Genomic DNA, 17,791 nt, shown 5'->3' with positions numbered 1-17,791 from the left:
TGTGTCTGTGACCTACACCACAGCTCACAGAAATGCTGGATCCTTAACCCACTGAATGAGGCCAGGGATTGAACCTGCAACCTCATGGTTCCTAGTCGGATTCATTTCTCCTGCGCCACAATGGGAACCTCCTCTTTTTATCTTTCTTGTACCACCCAGGATAACATGGATTGGATGTACATATCTCACAGATTTATTTCTCTATTCTCTTTTTTTCCTACCTCTCCCCTATTTTTTCTTCTTCTCCTTCTTCCTCTCACCTCCCCCTCTTCCTCCTCCTTTTTTCCTTCATACTTTTATATGCATTTTAAACTCTTTCAGAATTGACTCTTAGACTTTGCTTACAATTGATTTCTGCATGTATTATACCCCCAAATGAAATGCACTGGAGTTAATTATAATGTCAACACCCACCAGAGAAATAAGGTTACAAAAAATTCCTTTTGTTTATGGGTTAGGTACAAATTACACTCTGTAACATTATGGAAAACATTGGCCCTTGAGGATACTATTTCTCCAAATATTAAGAGGATATTGTCAAACATTGTGATAAAATAAACAAGCCTAAGAAGGAAAATAACACTAAAAGGAAATTACTGCTGGAATTCTGACCTCCATTTAAGAAATATCCATTTTCATTCTTTAAGAAAAAGCTTTAAGACTCTCTATTTTAACCATAAAGACAGGACCTTATAAGTTAGATAAAAATTTATTTTCATTTATTTGCCTCATTTAAATTATATACAATAATAAAGAAATTTCCTATTATAGTTCATTAACATTATTACAGTTCATTAACTGTAGACGCTGTATTCTGCCCACTAATCAAACGGAACATTTTCTGTTTTGGGACTAACGTAAAACTGATGAATACTGTATCTTCCTGCCTAAAATTGTAGGTCCAGGGAGATCCCCTCATGGCTTAGTGGTTAACAAACCCAACTAGCATCCATGAGGACGCAGGTATGATCCCTGGCTTTGATCAGTGGGTTAAGGATCTGGCATTGCCATGAGCTACGGTGTAGGTTGCAGACTTGGCTCAGATCCTGTGTTGCTGTGGCTGTGGTGTAGGCCGGCGGCTACAGCTCCAATTGGACCCCTAGCCTGGGAACTCCATATGCCACAGGTGCAACCTTAAAGAGACAAAAAGACAAAAAATAATAATAAAATAAAATAAAAGTGTGGCTATAATTTAAAAGAATAAGCTAAACTAAACTTACAAGTCCAGGAGTTCCCATTGAGGCTCAGTGGGTTATGAACTTGACTAGTAACCATAGGATGCAAGTTTGATCCCTGGCCTCGCTCAGTGGGTTAAGAATCTGGCATTACCATGAGCTGTGTGTAGAGCAGATAAGGCTTGGATCCCGCATTGCTGTGGCTGTGGTGTAGGCTGGCAGCTGTAGCTCTGATTCGACCCTTGGTCTGGGAACTTCCTATGCTGCAGGTGTGGCCCTAAAAAGACAAAAATAGAATTAAAATAAAATAAAATAAAGTAAAATAAAATAAAATAAGATAACAGGCCCAGGCAAAAATAGGGAACTGGAAATCTATATGAATTTCAACATTTTAGACCCCAAGGGGAATTTAGAGAGAATATAGTCAATTCTATATTGATCCAATTTAATACACACATATAAGTGGATAGTAAGCTATTCAGTTAGTAGGGAATCAGGCTGGCCTCAAATTGTACATAACTAGAGAAAAAGTGGAATTTTGTATTCTCCAATAATCTGTTTCCTTGTATAGAAATATATTTATATATGCTTGGAAGCGCCATACTTCTAAGCCCTCATTTGAAAACATCATTCTCTTATTTCTTATAGCAAATGCCCTAAAACAGACGCTCAGTGTTAGCTAAGTAAAAGCCATGGGAAAAAGCAAATGAAAATGAATTACAAAAAGGAACAAAGACATAAAATTATAGAAGACTTGAAAAGAGCCTTGCCATAGTGTTCTTAAAAAATAAAAGACACATTAATATCTGGAGCCAGCAGGAAAAGTTCCATGGAAATTTTGAGCGCATTAAAGACAGAAAAGTTTACACAAATAGATTATTGTTTTTCACTCTGAGAAATTATTTTTAGCATTTTAAAAAACATTCATCTAAAGAACTTAATGTGGTAAGAAATGTTATGAACAAATGGAAAGAATGTATTTCTCACTGGACTCTGTTTTTCCATAGATAAAATCGCTATTCCAGATTTTGGCACTGGGGCTATGGAGAACTGGGGACTCATCACTTACAGAGAAACGAACCTGCTTTATGACCCTAATGAATCAGCCTCATCAAACCAGCAGAGGGTGGCCGCTGTGGTTGCCCATGAACTTGTGCATCAGGTACAGACTCTCGGCATGAAATGAACTTGTTTTAAAAAGTGGCTTAAGACCACAGGAATAACTGAATTTAATTATAACTCAGCAAATAAAAAATAGCCAACCCAGAAAATCCTGCTTTAAAGTCTTTCTTAGTGCTAATAAACATTTTACCATACAGAAACTTTTAAGACACATTGTTTTGCCTTTAGTAAATACATGAGGTCTTCCTATAACTTTAAATATGCCCAGTAACATAGAAAAAAAGGCAATAAACTAAAGAGAATTTGAGATCATTTAAAAACCAGGAGAAATAAAGTAGGGACTAAATGCTAAGTATGATGCCGGCCACTTCTGTCTCAAGTGACAATATTTACATGAACAAATGAATGTACTGAAATTTTCTAGACATCTCTAACAAAGGCATGAGATTTAACTCTCTCTTTATTGCTTATAATTTCAGTGGTTTGGAAATATCGTGACCATGGAATGGTGGGAAGACTTGTGGCTAAACGAAGGATTTGCTTCCTTCTTTGAGTTCCTGGGAGTAGACCATGCAGAAAAAGAGTGGCAAATGGTGAGCCCTAAACACAAGTTGCAAATCTCCTCTTTCCTCATGCCAAGCAGATTGAAGACTTTGGATTACTGAAGCCAGCTGGCTCCACTGAACTACACCTTGTTCAGAGCCTATGCCCAGGCCCTAGAGAGCAATTCACCACCACAACCTGGGGATGTTGTTGGTAGAATCATTCAAGAACATGTGCTAAGGAAGGAAAAATTATCTAGTTTACACAATGCCAATTCTGTGTTCAAGAAAGTATCTGTAGCACTAATCCTTTGAAATATATTTAAGCCTAAATGTATAAATGACTTACTTTATACAAGTTGCTGAAATGATGTGGTAAAGAGATAAGCCATATCCTCAGTGGTTACATCCAGGTTCAAATCCTGAACACATCATTTCTTAGATGCATTACAGGGAGTGTGAACTTGAGCAAGTATCATGTCCTCTATGAGGCAGCGCTCTCCTCTAAGAACATTGATCTCTGTCTTATAAGCTTAAAGGCTCCCAAAATGTACATGAAATCACTACTAGACTGTGTGTCCCTGAGGGGCCTGGAACGGAAGCTTCCATGAACTCTACAGATATTTTTTTCCCAAAAAGCTGTATCTGTTCCTATTTGTATTTAGATGGTGTAAGTATTCTTATCAGTTAGTATATATAAAAACGTGTGTGGGTGTGTGAAAGCAGCATTACAGAAGGTGATGTACTGTATAGACTACTGTCCTCTGCTGGACAGAATAAGAAATGTTAGATGCTTGAAGTCCTTGGAGTTTTCACAACCTGCTTTAAATTGCAAAAAATCCACTCATCTGTAGATAGACATTTAGGTTGTTTCCATGTCTTGGCTATTGTGAATGAACAGTGCTGCAGTGAACATAGGGGCGCATGTATCTTTCTGAATTACAGTTTTTTCCAAAAATATGCTTAGGAGTGGAATCGCTGGATCATAGGGTAATTCTATTTTTAGTTTTCTGAGGAACCTCCATATTGTTTTAGCACAATGGAATACTACTTAGCCATAAAAAATAATTAAATAATGTCATTAAGAGCAACATGGATGCAACTAGAGATTCTCATACTAAGTGAAGTCAGTCAGAAAGAGAAGTACAAATACCATATGCTATCATTTATATATGGAATCTAAAATATAGCACAAATGAACCTATATACAAAACAGAAACAGGAGTTCTCATCACAGCTCAGCAGAAATGAATCTGACTAGTATCCATGAGGATGCAGGTTTGATCCCTGACCTCACTCAGTGGGTTAGGGATCTGGTGTTGCCGTGAGCTGTGGTGTAGATTGCAGACATGGCTTGGATCTAACGTTGCTGTGGCTGTGGTGTAGGCCAGCAGCTGTAGCTCCAATTTGACCCCTAGCCTGGGAACCTCCATATGCCAAGGGTGGTATAGTGCAGTCCTAAAAAGACAAAAAAAAAAAAAAAAAAAAAAAAAAAACACACACAAAAACCCACAGAAACAGACTCGCAGACATAGAGAACAGACTTGCAGTTGCCAAGGAGGAGCGGGGAGAAAGTGGGATGGACTGGGGGTTTGGGGTTAGTAGATGCAAACTATTACAATATTTAGAATGGATAAAGAGAGGAGTTCCTGTTGTGGCTCAGCAGGTTAAGAATCCAATGTAGTCTCCATGAAGATGTGTGTTCAATCCTTGGCCTCATTCAGTGGGTTAGGATCCTTTTTTTTTGGGGGGGGGGAGAACTTTTTAGAGCCACAACCATGGCATATGGAAGTTCCCAAGCTACAGGTCAAATAAGAGCTGTAGCTGCTGGCCTACACCACAGCCACATGGGATCTGAGCCATGTCTGCAACCCACACCACAGTTTATGGCAAAACCAGATCCTTAACCTACTGCACAAGGCCAGGGATCGAACCTGAATCCTCATGGATACTAGTTGCATTCATTACCACTGAGCCATGACAGGAACTCCAAGGATCTAGCATTGCCACAAACTATGGCATAGGTTACAGATGTGCCTCCAATTCGACCCCTAACCCAGTAACTTCCAAATGCTGCAGGTGCAGCCATTAAAAAAAAGAAAGAAAAACATAGAATGGATAAATAACAAGGTCCTATAGCACAGGGAACTATATCCAGTCTCCTGAGATAGACCATGATGGAAAAAAATATTTTAAAAAAAGAACTTCCATATGCTACAGGTGTGGCCCTAAAGAACAACAAAATAAAACAAAACAAACCTAAAAATTGAGTTGCTGTATGATTCAGCAATCCCACTCCAGGGCATATATCTAGACAAAACTATAATTCAAAAAGATACATGAACCCCTATGTTCACAGCAACACTATTCACAATAGCCAAGATGTGGAAATAACCTAAATGTCCATCAACAGATAAATGGATAAAGATAACGGTGCGTATATACAAGGAAATACTACTCAGCCATAGAAAAGAAGGAAGTGATGCCACTTACAGCAATATGGATGGATCATACTGAGTAAAGCACAGAAAGAGAAAGACAAATACCATTTGATTTCATTTACGTGTGGAATCTAAAATATGGCATGAATGAAACCACCTACAAAACAGAAACAGACTCACAGACATAGAGAAAGGACTTGTGGTTGATGTGGGGTTAGGGGTGCTGGGAGAGGGATAAAGTGGGAGTTTGGGATTAGCAGGTGCAAACTATTATATATAGAATGGATAAACAACAAGGTCATGCTGTATGGCACAGGGGACTATATTCAATATTGTGATAAACCATAATGGAAGATAATATAAAATATAAAAAAGAATGTATGTAGGTATGTATGTATGTGTGTGTGTGTATATATGTGTGTGTGTGTGTGTGTGTGTGTGTGTATACACATCTGAATCACTTTGCTTTACAGCGGAAATTGGCACAACATTGCAAGTCAAATATACTTCAGTTTATAAAAAAAGAGGAGGGGAGAAATGTAGCCGTAGCTGGAAGGGAAAAATCTTAAATAGCGAAAAACTTAATTTGCAACAATTGCTTCTTTAAATTTAATCTATATCATGGTTCTTCAAGGATGGAACTATTGACATTTGGGCCAGATAATCCTTTGTTGTGGGAGTTGTCCTGTGTATAATATTAGCAGCATCCCTGGCCTATATCTACTAGATGTCAGTAATCCTCCATCCCAGTTGTGAAACCACAAATGTCTTCACATATTCTCAGATGTCACCTGGGGGATGAAATTTCCCCTAGTTGAGGACCATTCATGTATACTGAAAATTGCCGAATTCATAATTTATTGAAATTAAACTACCTAAATGAAAATTTATTTTGTCCTTTATTTTCTATAAAGTAACCTTCTTATATCGAGACATACTGTTATGTGAAATAATATGTAATATTTTACATTTCATTTTTAATGTTTCAAAAACACCAGTTAAATATCAGAAGATTCAAATATGCAATTCTTTTTTTTTTTCTGGTTAAAGGCTTTCATGTTTTGTTGTTGTTGTTGTTGTTTTTGTTTGTTTGTTTGTTTTCCCACTGTACAGCAAGGGGATCAAGTTATCCTTACATGTATACACTACAATTACATTTTTTTCCCCACCCTTTGTTCTGTTGCAACATGAGTATCTAGACAAAGTTCTCAATGCTATTCAGCAGGATCTCCTTGTAAATCTATTCTAGGTTGTGTCTGATAAGCCCAAGCTCCCGATCCCTCCCACTCCCTCCCCCTCCCATCAGGCAGCCACAAGTCTCTTCTCCAAGTCCATGATTTTCTTTTCTGAGGAGATGTTCATTTGTGCTGGATATTAGATTCCAGTTATAAGTGATATCATATGGTATTTGTCTTTGTCTTTCTGGCTCATTTCACTCAGGATGAGATTCTCTAGTTCCATCCATGTTGCTGCAAATGGCATTATGTCATCCTTTTTGATGGCTGAGTAGTATTCCATTGTGTATATGGAATACTTCTTCCGAATCCAATCATCTGTCGATGGACATTTGGGTTGTTTCCACGTCCTGGCTATTGTGAATAGGGCTGCAATGAACATGCGGGTGCATGTGTCTCTTTTAAGTAGAGTTTTGTCCGGATAGATGCCCAAGAGTGGGATTGCGGGGTCATATGGAAGTTCTATGTATAGATTTCTAAGGTATCTCCAAACTGTTCTCCATAGTGGCTGTACCAGTTTACATTCCCACCAACAGTGCAGGAGGGTTCCCTTTTCTCCACAGCCCCTCCAGCACTTGTTATTTGTGGACTTATGAATGATGGCCATTCTGACTGGTGTGAGGTGGTATCTCATGGTAGTTTTGATTTGCATTTCTCTTATAATCAGCGATGTTGAGCATTTTTTCATGTGTTTGCTGGCCATCTGTATATCTTCCTTGGAGAACAGTCTATTCAGGTCTTTTGCCCATTTTTCCATTGATTGATTGGCTTTTTTGCTGTTGGGTTGTATAAATTATTTATATATTCTAGAGATTAAGCCCTTGTCGGTTGCATCATTTGAAACTATTTTCTCCCATTCTGTAAGTTGTCTTTTTGGTTTCCTTTGCTGTGTAAAAGCTTTTCAGTTTGATTAGGTCCCATGGGTTTATTTTTGCTCTAATTTCTATTGCTTTGGGAGACTGACCTGAGAAAATATTCATGATGTTGCTGTCAGAGAGTGTTTTGCCTATGTTTTCTTCTAGGAGTTTGATGGTGTCCTGTCGTATATTTAAGTCTTTCAGCCATTTTGAATTTATTTTTGTGCATGGTGTAAGGGTGTGTTCTAGTTTCATTGCTTTGCATGCAGCTGTCCAGGTTTCCCAGCAATGCTTGCTGAATAGACTTTCTTTTTCCCATTTTATGTTCTTGCCTCCCTTGTCAAAGATTAATTGACCATAGGTGTCAGGGTTTATTTCTGGGTTCTCTATTCTGTTCCATTGGTCTGTCTGACTGTTTTGATACCAGCAAATATGCAATTCTTAAACAAAATTTAATCATACGATCCAACTCATTTAATTTATTCTCCCTCCATTCATTCACTCTATAGAGGACCCAAAACTGAATAAAACACATTTCCTGCCCTTATAGAAGTTCCCAATTTAGGGTCTGGTGGTAGAGGGGACAGATAAAAAAAGATACATTGTAAGAAAGTTTGATAAGTACCACAATAGTGGAGCCTCATTTTATAGGTGAAAGATCTGATGTCCAAGGTAATGTAATTTTCCAATGTCACAGAGACAACTGGTAACACAACCAAGACTTAAGTTAAGTATCTTGACATTGAGAAAAAGCTTCTTTCTTCTTACCTAAGCATTTTAGGGGCACAAATATTAAAATCCAAGTCGAAATTATTTTGATTGAGAGTCATCACTTGACAATAGTACCTGGCCTATTATAAGTGTAATTCACAAAATTGGAAAATGTAAAGTAATATAGCATGCTTTTGGGGGGAAATATTTTTGATTAAGTAAGACCAATAAAGCTTTTGATTTTTTATTAGTAGTGATTTAATAGAGCTAGATTTCAGAATCTAATTAAGGATCAAAATAATTATAGCAGTAATGTGTTACGTTTTTATACTGTGCCAGGTACTATGTCAAATGCCTGCCCTGCATTAAATCCTCTGCACATTTCTAAAAGGTCACTGCCATCATTATTCCTATATAACGAGTGAGGGAAACTACTTTAACTTACATGTCTAGGAAGTGGAGAAACTGAGCTTTGAATCTAGGCAGTCTTACTACAGGGCTAGACCTCCCAACCTCTCCATTTTGTCGAGAAAAACTAGGTCTGAAATGAGACAGTAACTAAAAGAACTAGAGCAAAAGCTATTGTTTCCCTCAAATAATTATGAATCATTCAAATTCTAACGATTAGCTGATGGGAAAAGACCCCTGAAACCAAAAAATTTGGGCAAATCAACATACTACCTTATTTAATTCTCAGACAAATCTCTGAGTTGATATCAGCATTCCTATTGCACAGATATGGAAACAGGGCTTGCACATGTCCAAAAGTCACACAGAAGTAGCAGAAACAGAATTTATAGATGCTTGTGTTTTCTTGGCCTGCATACAAGGGTAAAGTCAAAGGAGGTATAAGTAGGAGAAGGGAATTGAATCAGTGTAGACAAATCAGTGCAAAATATGATTAATCTGAACTCTAATGCTTGTTTTAAATAACTTGAGTCATTTTATTTATTTCCCCCAATCTGTACTACGTAAGTGATTATTATGTAAGTGTCATATAAACTAGCATAAAGGAAGTACTACATTTCATTGCTTCATTCTGCCATTTCAGCGTGACCAGATACTACTTGAAGACGTATTACCTGTACAAGAGGACGATTCTTTGATATCTTCACACCCAATTGTAGTCACTGTGTCAACTCCTGCTGAAATAACATCTGTTTTTGATGGGATTTCCTATAGCAAGGTGGGGAAAAAATGACACTGTTTGGAACATCTTCCTGTTTAGTGGCTTTTCTCTTAGTAAATGCCTAAAAATGGTAAGAATGGTTAGACTATGCTATTAGGCTTTGGGGAAAAGTGTAGAACTTATTTCAACTGCTGAATATTCAATAGTTGTTAATTTTCAGTGGAACTGATCAATATTGATCACTGTCACAGGATTCTGATTCACATATTTAAAATTTATCTTTTCACTTCTGTTTATGATGGCTCTCATTCTGATAACTGAACATTTACATTTTAAGTATCCAATTTTAAATTATTTTATTAAAAAAAAAACAATAAATCTTTTCTGCTACGTGGTCAATGAGAAATGCCCTGTATGTAGACACCTTAGTATAATGCTTCCAGTAATCATTTAAATCCAACTCCATTTGAAGGAATTACTTTCATCCATTTTTATATAAGCTTTGAATATGGCTTTATTAGCATGGCAAACAATTCTTATCTACTAAAAATTTGTGAAAAGTGACCTGGAGATTTATATTACTCATTTTCTCCCACAGCTTTTCCTATAGTTTGTCCTCTAAACATATTCCACATCTGTATGTAACATATTTTAGTCAATTTTCCACCCAGGCTCTCATGATTTACCCACTACATTAAGTTTTTCAAAAGCCACTGCAAACTAATACATTTTGTTGTTCTGGGTGACATCCAAAGTTTTATTTAAGACAAATATTATAATTATTAAAATGAACACTAGATAAAATTGGCTTGAGCGAAAAAGCCTTCTATGTGTTAATATTTGAAATTTATAGTGTCATATTTTTTTTGGCATCCCTCACATATTCTCACATTTTCAGGCTTCTTTTATTCGCTTTTCTTTTTAAATTGCCAATGATTCTTTTCATGTTTCTGTTAAAATGAAAATTTCTAATCCACTTACAGTATATTCTAGTAATTCACACGGAGACATTTCTATTTATTAAATCAGCTTCTTCCTGAGACCTACATATTCCATGTGTTTAAGGTTTTAGGTCAGAAGTAAATACATATTTCTAAGCCTTTGGCCTCTGCTAAGTAAATAATAATAATAATAACTTGCATCTTAAAAAATTACAGTAAAAATTGCTCACTTAAATGGGGAAGCAATTTTTTTGGTCAGTTACTTGAAAATTGATTTTAAAATTTATCAATAATGCATTTTAGAATTAATCTTATATGAAAAGCAAGTAGAGAGCTAAAGAGTTCATCAGATTCTTCAGGCTAGATAAAACCAAATGAGATAAACTACTTTTGAAGAGAAGGATTTTGTGTCTAAATTATAAATCTAATCTATATTACACTATTTGACCAGAAATTCCTCAACTATCTACTCCCCTATGTTAATTATAATTTTTTCACAAGTATTGCAATATACTTAAGAAGTAGTCAGAATTTTACCCTGAAATTGCTTTCCTTGTTTATCAAAAATCGTGATTTCCGGAGTTCCCGTCGTGGCGCAGTGGTTAACGAATCCGACTAGGAACCATGAGGTTGCGGGTTCGGTCCCTGCCCTTGCTCAGTGGGTTAACGAAGCGGCATTGCCGTGAGCTGTGGTGTAGGTTGCAGACGCGGCTCGGATCCCGCGTTGCTGTGGCTCTGGTGTAGGCCAGAGACTACAGCTCCGATTGGACCCCTAGCCTGGGAACCTCCATATGCCGTGGGAGCGGCCCAAGAAATAGCAAAAAGACAAAAAAAAAAAAATCGTGATTTCCCTAAAACCTTTTCCAGTTTCTCTCTCATTAGGAAAGCCCCATCTACTGGTTCATGTGGTGAAGTGCAATAATTATTTGAACCTCAAGCTACTGAAATGATAGCTGTTTTATCTATGTCTCCTTGCCTTCTAGTTATTTTAGAAGCATAGATACAGGGGATGTGCCAAGTGACATTTTCATCCTAAAATTACACAGCAATATCCATATAATTTAGCTGAATCATTTGAAGAAATTATCTCACAAGTACAATTGTGAAATACTAGTCACGATAGTGATCACTGATAGTTTCTTACATATGCTTTATTAGTTTAAGTTGTCATTCTTTTCCATCCCTAGGGAGCTTCCATTCTGAGAATGCTTGAAGACTGGATAACACCAGAGAAATTTCAAAAAGGATGTCAGGTATGATGTATTACTTTTAATGGTATGAAAAGTAAACTATGCTGATATGTGGCTGATGAATGCTAAGCTACCTGATGAATTAAGGACAATTCCCTTTTTACTTTTACTTTCTTTGCTCAGGGATAGATAATATAGCAAAACAGAGAAAGGTGATTTCACATCCAGTTCAGTGCCTACATTGTATCTGTAATTGTCATTTAGCAGAAGTTTCATGGAAAAGTTAAGCAGAGTATTTAGTTGTTTCTGATTCTCTTTACATGTGTATTAGCTCTGTCCATCACAACAAAATACAGTAGACTGGGTGGCCTAAACAAGAGAAATTTATTTTCTCACAGTTATGAAGGCTGAGAAGTCTAAGACCAAGGTTCTGGCGGATTCCATTTTTGGTGAGAGTTCTTTCTGGCTTAAAGGTGACCAGATTTTTGCTGTATCCTCACATAGCAAAGAGAATCTTGTGGTGCCTCTTACAAGGACACTGGTCCCATCATAAGGCTCTCATCCTCATGATGTCATCTAGACCTAAATACTTCCTAAAGGCCTCATCTCCAAATACTATCACATTGAAGATTAGGGCTTCAAAGCATGAATTTCAGGGGAACACAATTCAATCCATAGCAACATAATATAAAAATTGAAATCCATCCGTAACACTCTTTCCTTACAGTTTTTAAAAGGATTTTTCTGTTGTTATTGGATTTTAAAATGGTTAACATAATCATCCTTATTATGATAAAGTGAATGAATAATATGGCCTATTTCCTTTGGGAAACAGAAATAACAATTTCCTAAAGCATTTTACACATTCCACTTAAGTTTATTCCTCCGGTGGATATTTCAGTTCCATTATTGTTCTTCTAGCAGACCCTAAGTCAATTCTCTCAGGGTTTTATATTATCACCATTGCCACTTTGTGTCCCTGTTACTGTCCTGTCTGCAGGTTGGGTCCGTTGAAGCCTAGAGATGGAATTGTCTTCCTACTCTTTCTCTTTCATCTCCACCCTCCCTACTGTGACATCCTAGGTAGTCAGGCAGAGCAGTATTGAGTGTGTCCATCCCATAAAATAGAAAATAGGTCACAGCAGCACCCTACTAGTCTTCCCAAAGGGCACTAGTATTTCTTTTGGATGTGGTTGCCAGGACAGTGGCTGCCTAGACAGGCCTGCCAGGACAATTCCTACAGCTCCCACTACTGCCATATCTTCCCATATGGCAATTAGTGCTCTCTATCTTACCTTAAAAGGAAATGGTCCCCTCCTACCCAAAACTTAAATTCCTAGATAACTACTAAAATAATACATAAAACCAGGATTTAGGAAATAGTCAGGGAGCACATCAGTACATTTTACTCCTTTTGTCCATTAGTGAAATATTCTATGTGGACATTAGGTGGAAAGGGAGAAGCTATGTGCTTGTTCTTATGTGTACAATAGAACATCTCATAAATTTTCCATCAGCTTCAAACTCAAATTTCATATCTTCTCTAACTGTAAACACCTTTAGAGAGGAACTGTGTCTTTTATATCTTTGCTCACTACTTTTCTTTGCCTTCCACCCCAGTGCCTAGTAGTATGAATTACAGTTGTTAGAAGATCCAAAAAATGCCTGAATGCCTGAATGAATGAATGAGTGAATGAATAGTCTAAAATAAATAATATAGAATATAGAAATATGTAAAGACAATTCCTTTTTAAAAGTATTTTAAAATTTCATTTGCATAGGTTTCATTCAAAATTAAACTGATGAATAACACATTGTTGGATTCTTCAAAATGGACTTCAAATTAAATAATTCTTTACATTAACTTTTTTTGAAAGATACCAAAAGAGTCTTTAAAAGTAAATACGGAGTTCCTATTGTGGCGAAGCGGAAACGAATCCGACTAGTATCCATGAGGATGTGGGTTTATTCCCTGTCCTCCCTCAGTGGGTTAAGGATCCGGCATTGCTGTGAGCTGTGGTGTAGGCCAACAGCTATAGCTCCAATTCGACCCCCAGCCTGAGAACTTCCATGTGCCATGGGTGTGGCCCTAAAAAAAGCAAAAAAAAAAAAAAAAAAAAAAAAGTAAATACCTATTCTAATAACTCAATAATACTCTCCCATGTTACTTAGCCCAATATCTATGGTACAATTACTTAAAAATCCAGTCCAGTCTAAAGTTAGTATTCCCAACCGTCTTCCTCTACGCTAACTGCAACCACAGATGGCACTAGAAACTTACCTAGAAGGAGTAGATATTAATTTTCATATCATTATAGTACTGTGGAATTAATTTACAGAAAGACATTGAAACACTCATTATTTCCCTTTATTCTTCAACCACTAATATCTGAAAATAATAATATGAGCAATATAGGTCACACTCAGTAAGATATCAAACCAATAGAACATTCATTCACACAGTTGCAGTATCTAAATGTATCCTTCCTTGATTTATCATCATGCTACAATTGCTGCCCTTAAACCCCTCAATATGTGACACTGTGCAAAATCTTTCCCTTGCATATACTAACTCTCTACCAAAAGTGACTCTTTGTTAGCTAACCTGCTGTGGTGCTAACTCAGGGGATGGCCAAGTGTGTTCTCTTTCATGCTTAACCTTAACCCCAAACCCAAGCTCAGACAGCAAAGTAGGTATAGAATGAAGGGCATTAAGAGTAAAACCATCAACTTGAAAATCTTTCAGGCTGTGCTTGTACATAAAAAAGCATATTAAATAATGGGGCATTGATAACAGTGTATGGTCATGAAATAGAAGCTGGGAAGTATATCCATCCTTTCTGTTTCTCCTAGTGTCAGTAGTATCCCTGATAGGACAGGAATGGCTCAGCGGGAAAATGTCCTTTCCCTTCCTGAGATACTAGTAGTAGGCACATTGTTACTTTCCTTTTGAGCTCACTGGTATCAACTATGAGGGGCTACTATTGGGGGACATAGTTCATCACGAACTTTTGACTGGGATGACTGCATTGCAATTATTCAAAGTGAAGAGGAAATTTCTTAATATAGAATATTCAAAAGCACTAATCTGGACAAAATAAAATTAGTTCCTTTTAATATACCATTTATATAAGCCTTTAGCTCAAGAGAAGCAAGGGACTGCAATTTAAAAAACAAGTAACAATTACAACAACAGTAACAAAAACCACACAAACCGATCTAGGATTCAGAAGTCTCTTCCCAGTAATCTCAGGCATATTCCTTCATCTCTATAGACACCAGTTTCCTTCACTCCCAAAGTGTGGTAGTGGTATAAAATAGTATTTAAGGTCCCTTCTAGTTCCAAGATTGCATGTTTCTAAGTACAAGACATTGTGAATATACAGAGACATTCCCCTAAATTAATTTTAAGATGATACTATTCACTGGAAATTACTATTAACTGATAGCTATGAACATAATTATTGCTATTCCAAGTATCCAATTATTTTATTTAGAAGGAAAGAATGATTTGTGCAAAAACTCTGGAATGAAGTTAGGTAACTTGTATGTAGAAATGTTCACTTCTCCCTTCCTTCGCCTGCCCTCCAGTGGTGGTGCTGAGCAGCGAACCAATCAAAACAATAAACGTGAAGGCGGCATCCCAAACTGGCTGCAACCCTTTCCCAGGTCTCCTGCTAATACTACTTTCTCTCTCTCTGCCTTGAAAAGAAGAGGAATTTAGAAGATAATGTAACTTAGGTACTGCACCTCCTGAAAATTACAGCAAAGTAGAGGGAAAATGATACATGCAAAGTCAATCACTGCTTCTTTCTTTGAAGACTCAAAGACCACTTAAGAACATTCTATTTCTATCAAAGACTTCCACATTTTAAATAGGACAATGCTGCAGCATAAAAGAGAAGTGATACAGCATGAATTCTGGAAGTTTTCCTGGAGAACCATAACTACTGCCCAATTATAAGAGTAGGAGAAGATGGAATTTTCTCTAGGGATATATAACATTACACCTGAAAATTCATATAGAGAAGGGTTTTGTGACCAGAACTGACAAAAGGGTGAGCCTTCTAGTTTAAAATTTAGTATTTTAAAAATATTTGAAGAGAGATTTATCTATTTATTTATTTTTGTCTTTTTGCCATTTCTTGGGCCGTTCCCGCGGCATATGGAGGTTCCCAGGCTAGGGGTCCAATCAGAGCTGTAGCCACCGGCCTATGCCAGAGCCACAGCAAATCGGGATCCAAGCCACGTCTGCAACCTACACTACAGCTCACGGCAATGGCGGATCCTTAACCCACTAAGCAAGGCCAGGGATCGAACCTGCAACCTCATGGTTCCTAATTGGATTTGTTAACCACTGAGCCATGCCGGGAATTCTGAGATTTATTTTTTAAGGTGAATAATTTCCCCATCATCATTGTCATGATTATTAGTATTCAAGAGGCTATATATTCACTTCTTTAGAGCAGGTGTCTACAAAATACTACTACTGCCTACAGGCCAAATCTGGCCCATCACCCATTTTTCTAAGACCTGCAAACAAAATCACTTCTTTTTTTTTTTTCTTCTAGTCAAAGATTTTTATTTTTTTTTAAGTCAAATGAATTTATCACATCTGTAGTTGTATAATGATCATGACAATTCAATTTCACAGGATTTCCATCCCATGACCCAAGCACATCCACAAAATCACTTCTACATTTTTAAACAGTTGTAAAAAAAATTTAAAGTTTTATGAAAGAGTTCCCATTGGGGCTCAGCGGAAATGAATCTGACTAATATCCATGAGGACACGTTTGATCCCTGGCCTCACTCAGTGGGTTAATGATTCAGCATTGCCATGAGCTGTGGTGTAGGTCGCAGACACGGCTTGCATCTGGCATTGCTGTGGCTGTGGCTGGCAGCTACAGCTAGATTCAATCCCTAGCCTGGGAACCTCTATATGCCTCAGGTGCAGCTCTAAAAGACAAAAAAAAAAGGGGGGGGTTTCATGAAGAAAAAGATATCATGACACATGAAAGCTGTATGGTATTGAAATATCAGTGTACAAAAATTATGTTTTATTGGAAGAATGAGCCATGCTCATTCATTCATATACTGTCTATGGCTGCTTTTGCATTATTGAAGCAGAGATAAGCAGCCATGACAGTGACTATAGGCCCATAACACTTAAAATCTTTACTATACAGCTCTTTACTGGAAAAGTTTGCTAAGCCTTGGCATAGAACCAGGTTTACTGGTTTTATCGTTACATATAACCTCAATCACTCATGTGTAATGGGTCATCTGAAGGCAGCAGGTGTAGCCAGTAGTGGACAGGTTAACACGGTTAAGTGAGGGTCATAGAATTACTGATCTCTTTTCCTAGTGGATCAAAAATGTTATGGACTTTTGACTATTTGCTGAACATTTAGCTGTCCTTTAAAATCTTATATTGCTTGTCCTAAAAAAAATTAAACTCTCTTCCTCTCCTGTTCACAATTCCATTAGACTAAAAAAAAAGATCTCATTAATATGAAAAAAATATTCCTTATGCTTTACAAATTATTTATACAGTGTCTTTATAGGTTACAAAATGTTTTACATAGTATATCATTTGATTTTCATTCTAAGTACACCTGCTATTTAATACATTAGAGTGAAATATGTTGAAGGATTTGGCTCAGGCTCTGGAAGTATGGAAAAAACAAACACTGACTTCTGAAGTATTTGTTATCTTTCATATACAGGAATACCTGAAAAAATTCGAATTTAAGAATGCCAAAACTTCAGATTTTTGGGAAGCACTTGAAGAGGTAAGGAGTATATCTTCAAATTAAAAAAAATTTTTTTTATTGCTTTTTAGGACCTGTGGCATATGGAAGTTTCCAGGCTAGGGGTCAAATCAGAGCTGCAGCTGCTGGCCTATATCACAGCTTGCAGCAACGCTGGATCCTTAACCCACTGAGTGGGGGCCAAGGATGGAACCGGTATCTTCATGGATACTAGTCTGGTTCACTACCATTGAGCCACGATAGGAACTCCGATACCCTCAAATATTTCTTTGGTTTTTAACAAATAATTTATCAAGCATTTCTTTATCTGATTATTCTATTCATTTACTTCCCCTTATCCATTGATTAATTATTCTCCATTAAAAAAAACTTAGGCAAGTAATCTACCGGTGAAAGAAGTAATGGACACCTGGACTAATCAGATGGGTTATCCTGTACTTAATGTGGAAGATATGAGGATCATCTCACAGAAACGCTTTCTGTTGGACCCAAACGCTAATTCTTCTGAGCCACATTCAGTTTTTGGGTAAGGATCTATAATGCATTTCAGGAGAAAAGTAGAAATTTGATGGAAATACTGGCCATTCGTTTAGACCATGCTCTTCAGTGCCTGACTCATAAGCACAGTGTCAGAGGTATGCAGAAATGGCTCAGCTGTCTCCAAGTTCCAAATG

General features: G+C 37.1%; 3 protein-coding genes across 30 annotated transcripts in view; 1 reads left to right on the top strand and 2 right to left on the bottom strand.

Annotated features, from left to right (window-relative positions):
- CASP6 (caspase 6) overlaps positions 1–17,791 on the bottom strand; it is a 1,021,045-nt gene that overhangs the window by 711,278 nt on the left and 291,976 nt on the right. The gene's annotated exons all lie outside the window — the stretch shown is intronic.
- The window catches only part of ELOVL6 (ELOVL fatty acid elongase 6), a 465,493-nt gene that overhangs the window by 363,866 nt on the left and 83,836 nt on the right, over positions 1–17,791 (bottom strand). For 9 of the 26 annotated variants that reach the window (XM_084973203.1, XM_084973204.1, XM_084973217.1 and 6 more), the window contains one exon: positions 9,166–9,259. The exons of 16 other annotated variants lie outside the window; for them this stretch is intronic. The gene's annotated coding sequence lies outside the window, so the exon portion shown is untranslated. Of the gene's footprint in view, positions 1–8,764; positions 8,903–9,165; positions 9,260–17,791 lie in introns of all 26 variants that reach the window. One more of the 26 variants, XM_084973212.1, reaches the window with a different exon arrangement.
- ENPEP (glutamyl aminopeptidase) overlaps positions 1–17,791 on the top strand; it is a 93,286-nt gene that overhangs the window by 32,358 nt on the left and 43,137 nt on the right. For all 3 annotated transcript variants that reach the window (XR_014811944.1, XR_014811943.1, NM_214017.1), the window contains exons 5-10: positions 2,183–2,337; positions 2,777–2,890; positions 9,135–9,269; positions 11,341–11,406; positions 17,073–17,138; positions 17,492–17,643. Coding sequence is in view for 1 of the 3 variants with exons in the window: in NM_214017.1 (NP_999182.1) it covers positions 2,183–2,337; positions 2,777–2,890; positions 9,135–9,269; positions 11,341–11,406; positions 17,073–17,138; positions 17,492–17,643 (688 nt within the window). In the remaining 2 variants the exon portion in view is untranslated. The remainder of the gene's footprint in view (positions 1–2,182; positions 2,338–2,776; positions 2,891–9,134; positions 9,270–11,340; positions 11,407–17,072; positions 17,139–17,491; positions 17,644–17,791) is intronic.

Source organism: Sus scrofa, chromosome 8 (genome assembly GCF_054392235.1).
Source record: "Sus scrofa isolate SSC_HxYL_T2T_F1_AM1 chromosome 8, Sscrofa_HxYL_maternal_Yorkshire_Landrace_v2.0, whole genome shotgun sequence".
Lineage (NCBI taxonomy): Eukaryota > Metazoa > Chordata > Mammalia > Artiodactyla > Suidae > Sus > Sus scrofa.
Note: the sequence above shows the minus strand (reverse complement) of the source record. Positions and strands in the feature narration are given on the sequence as shown.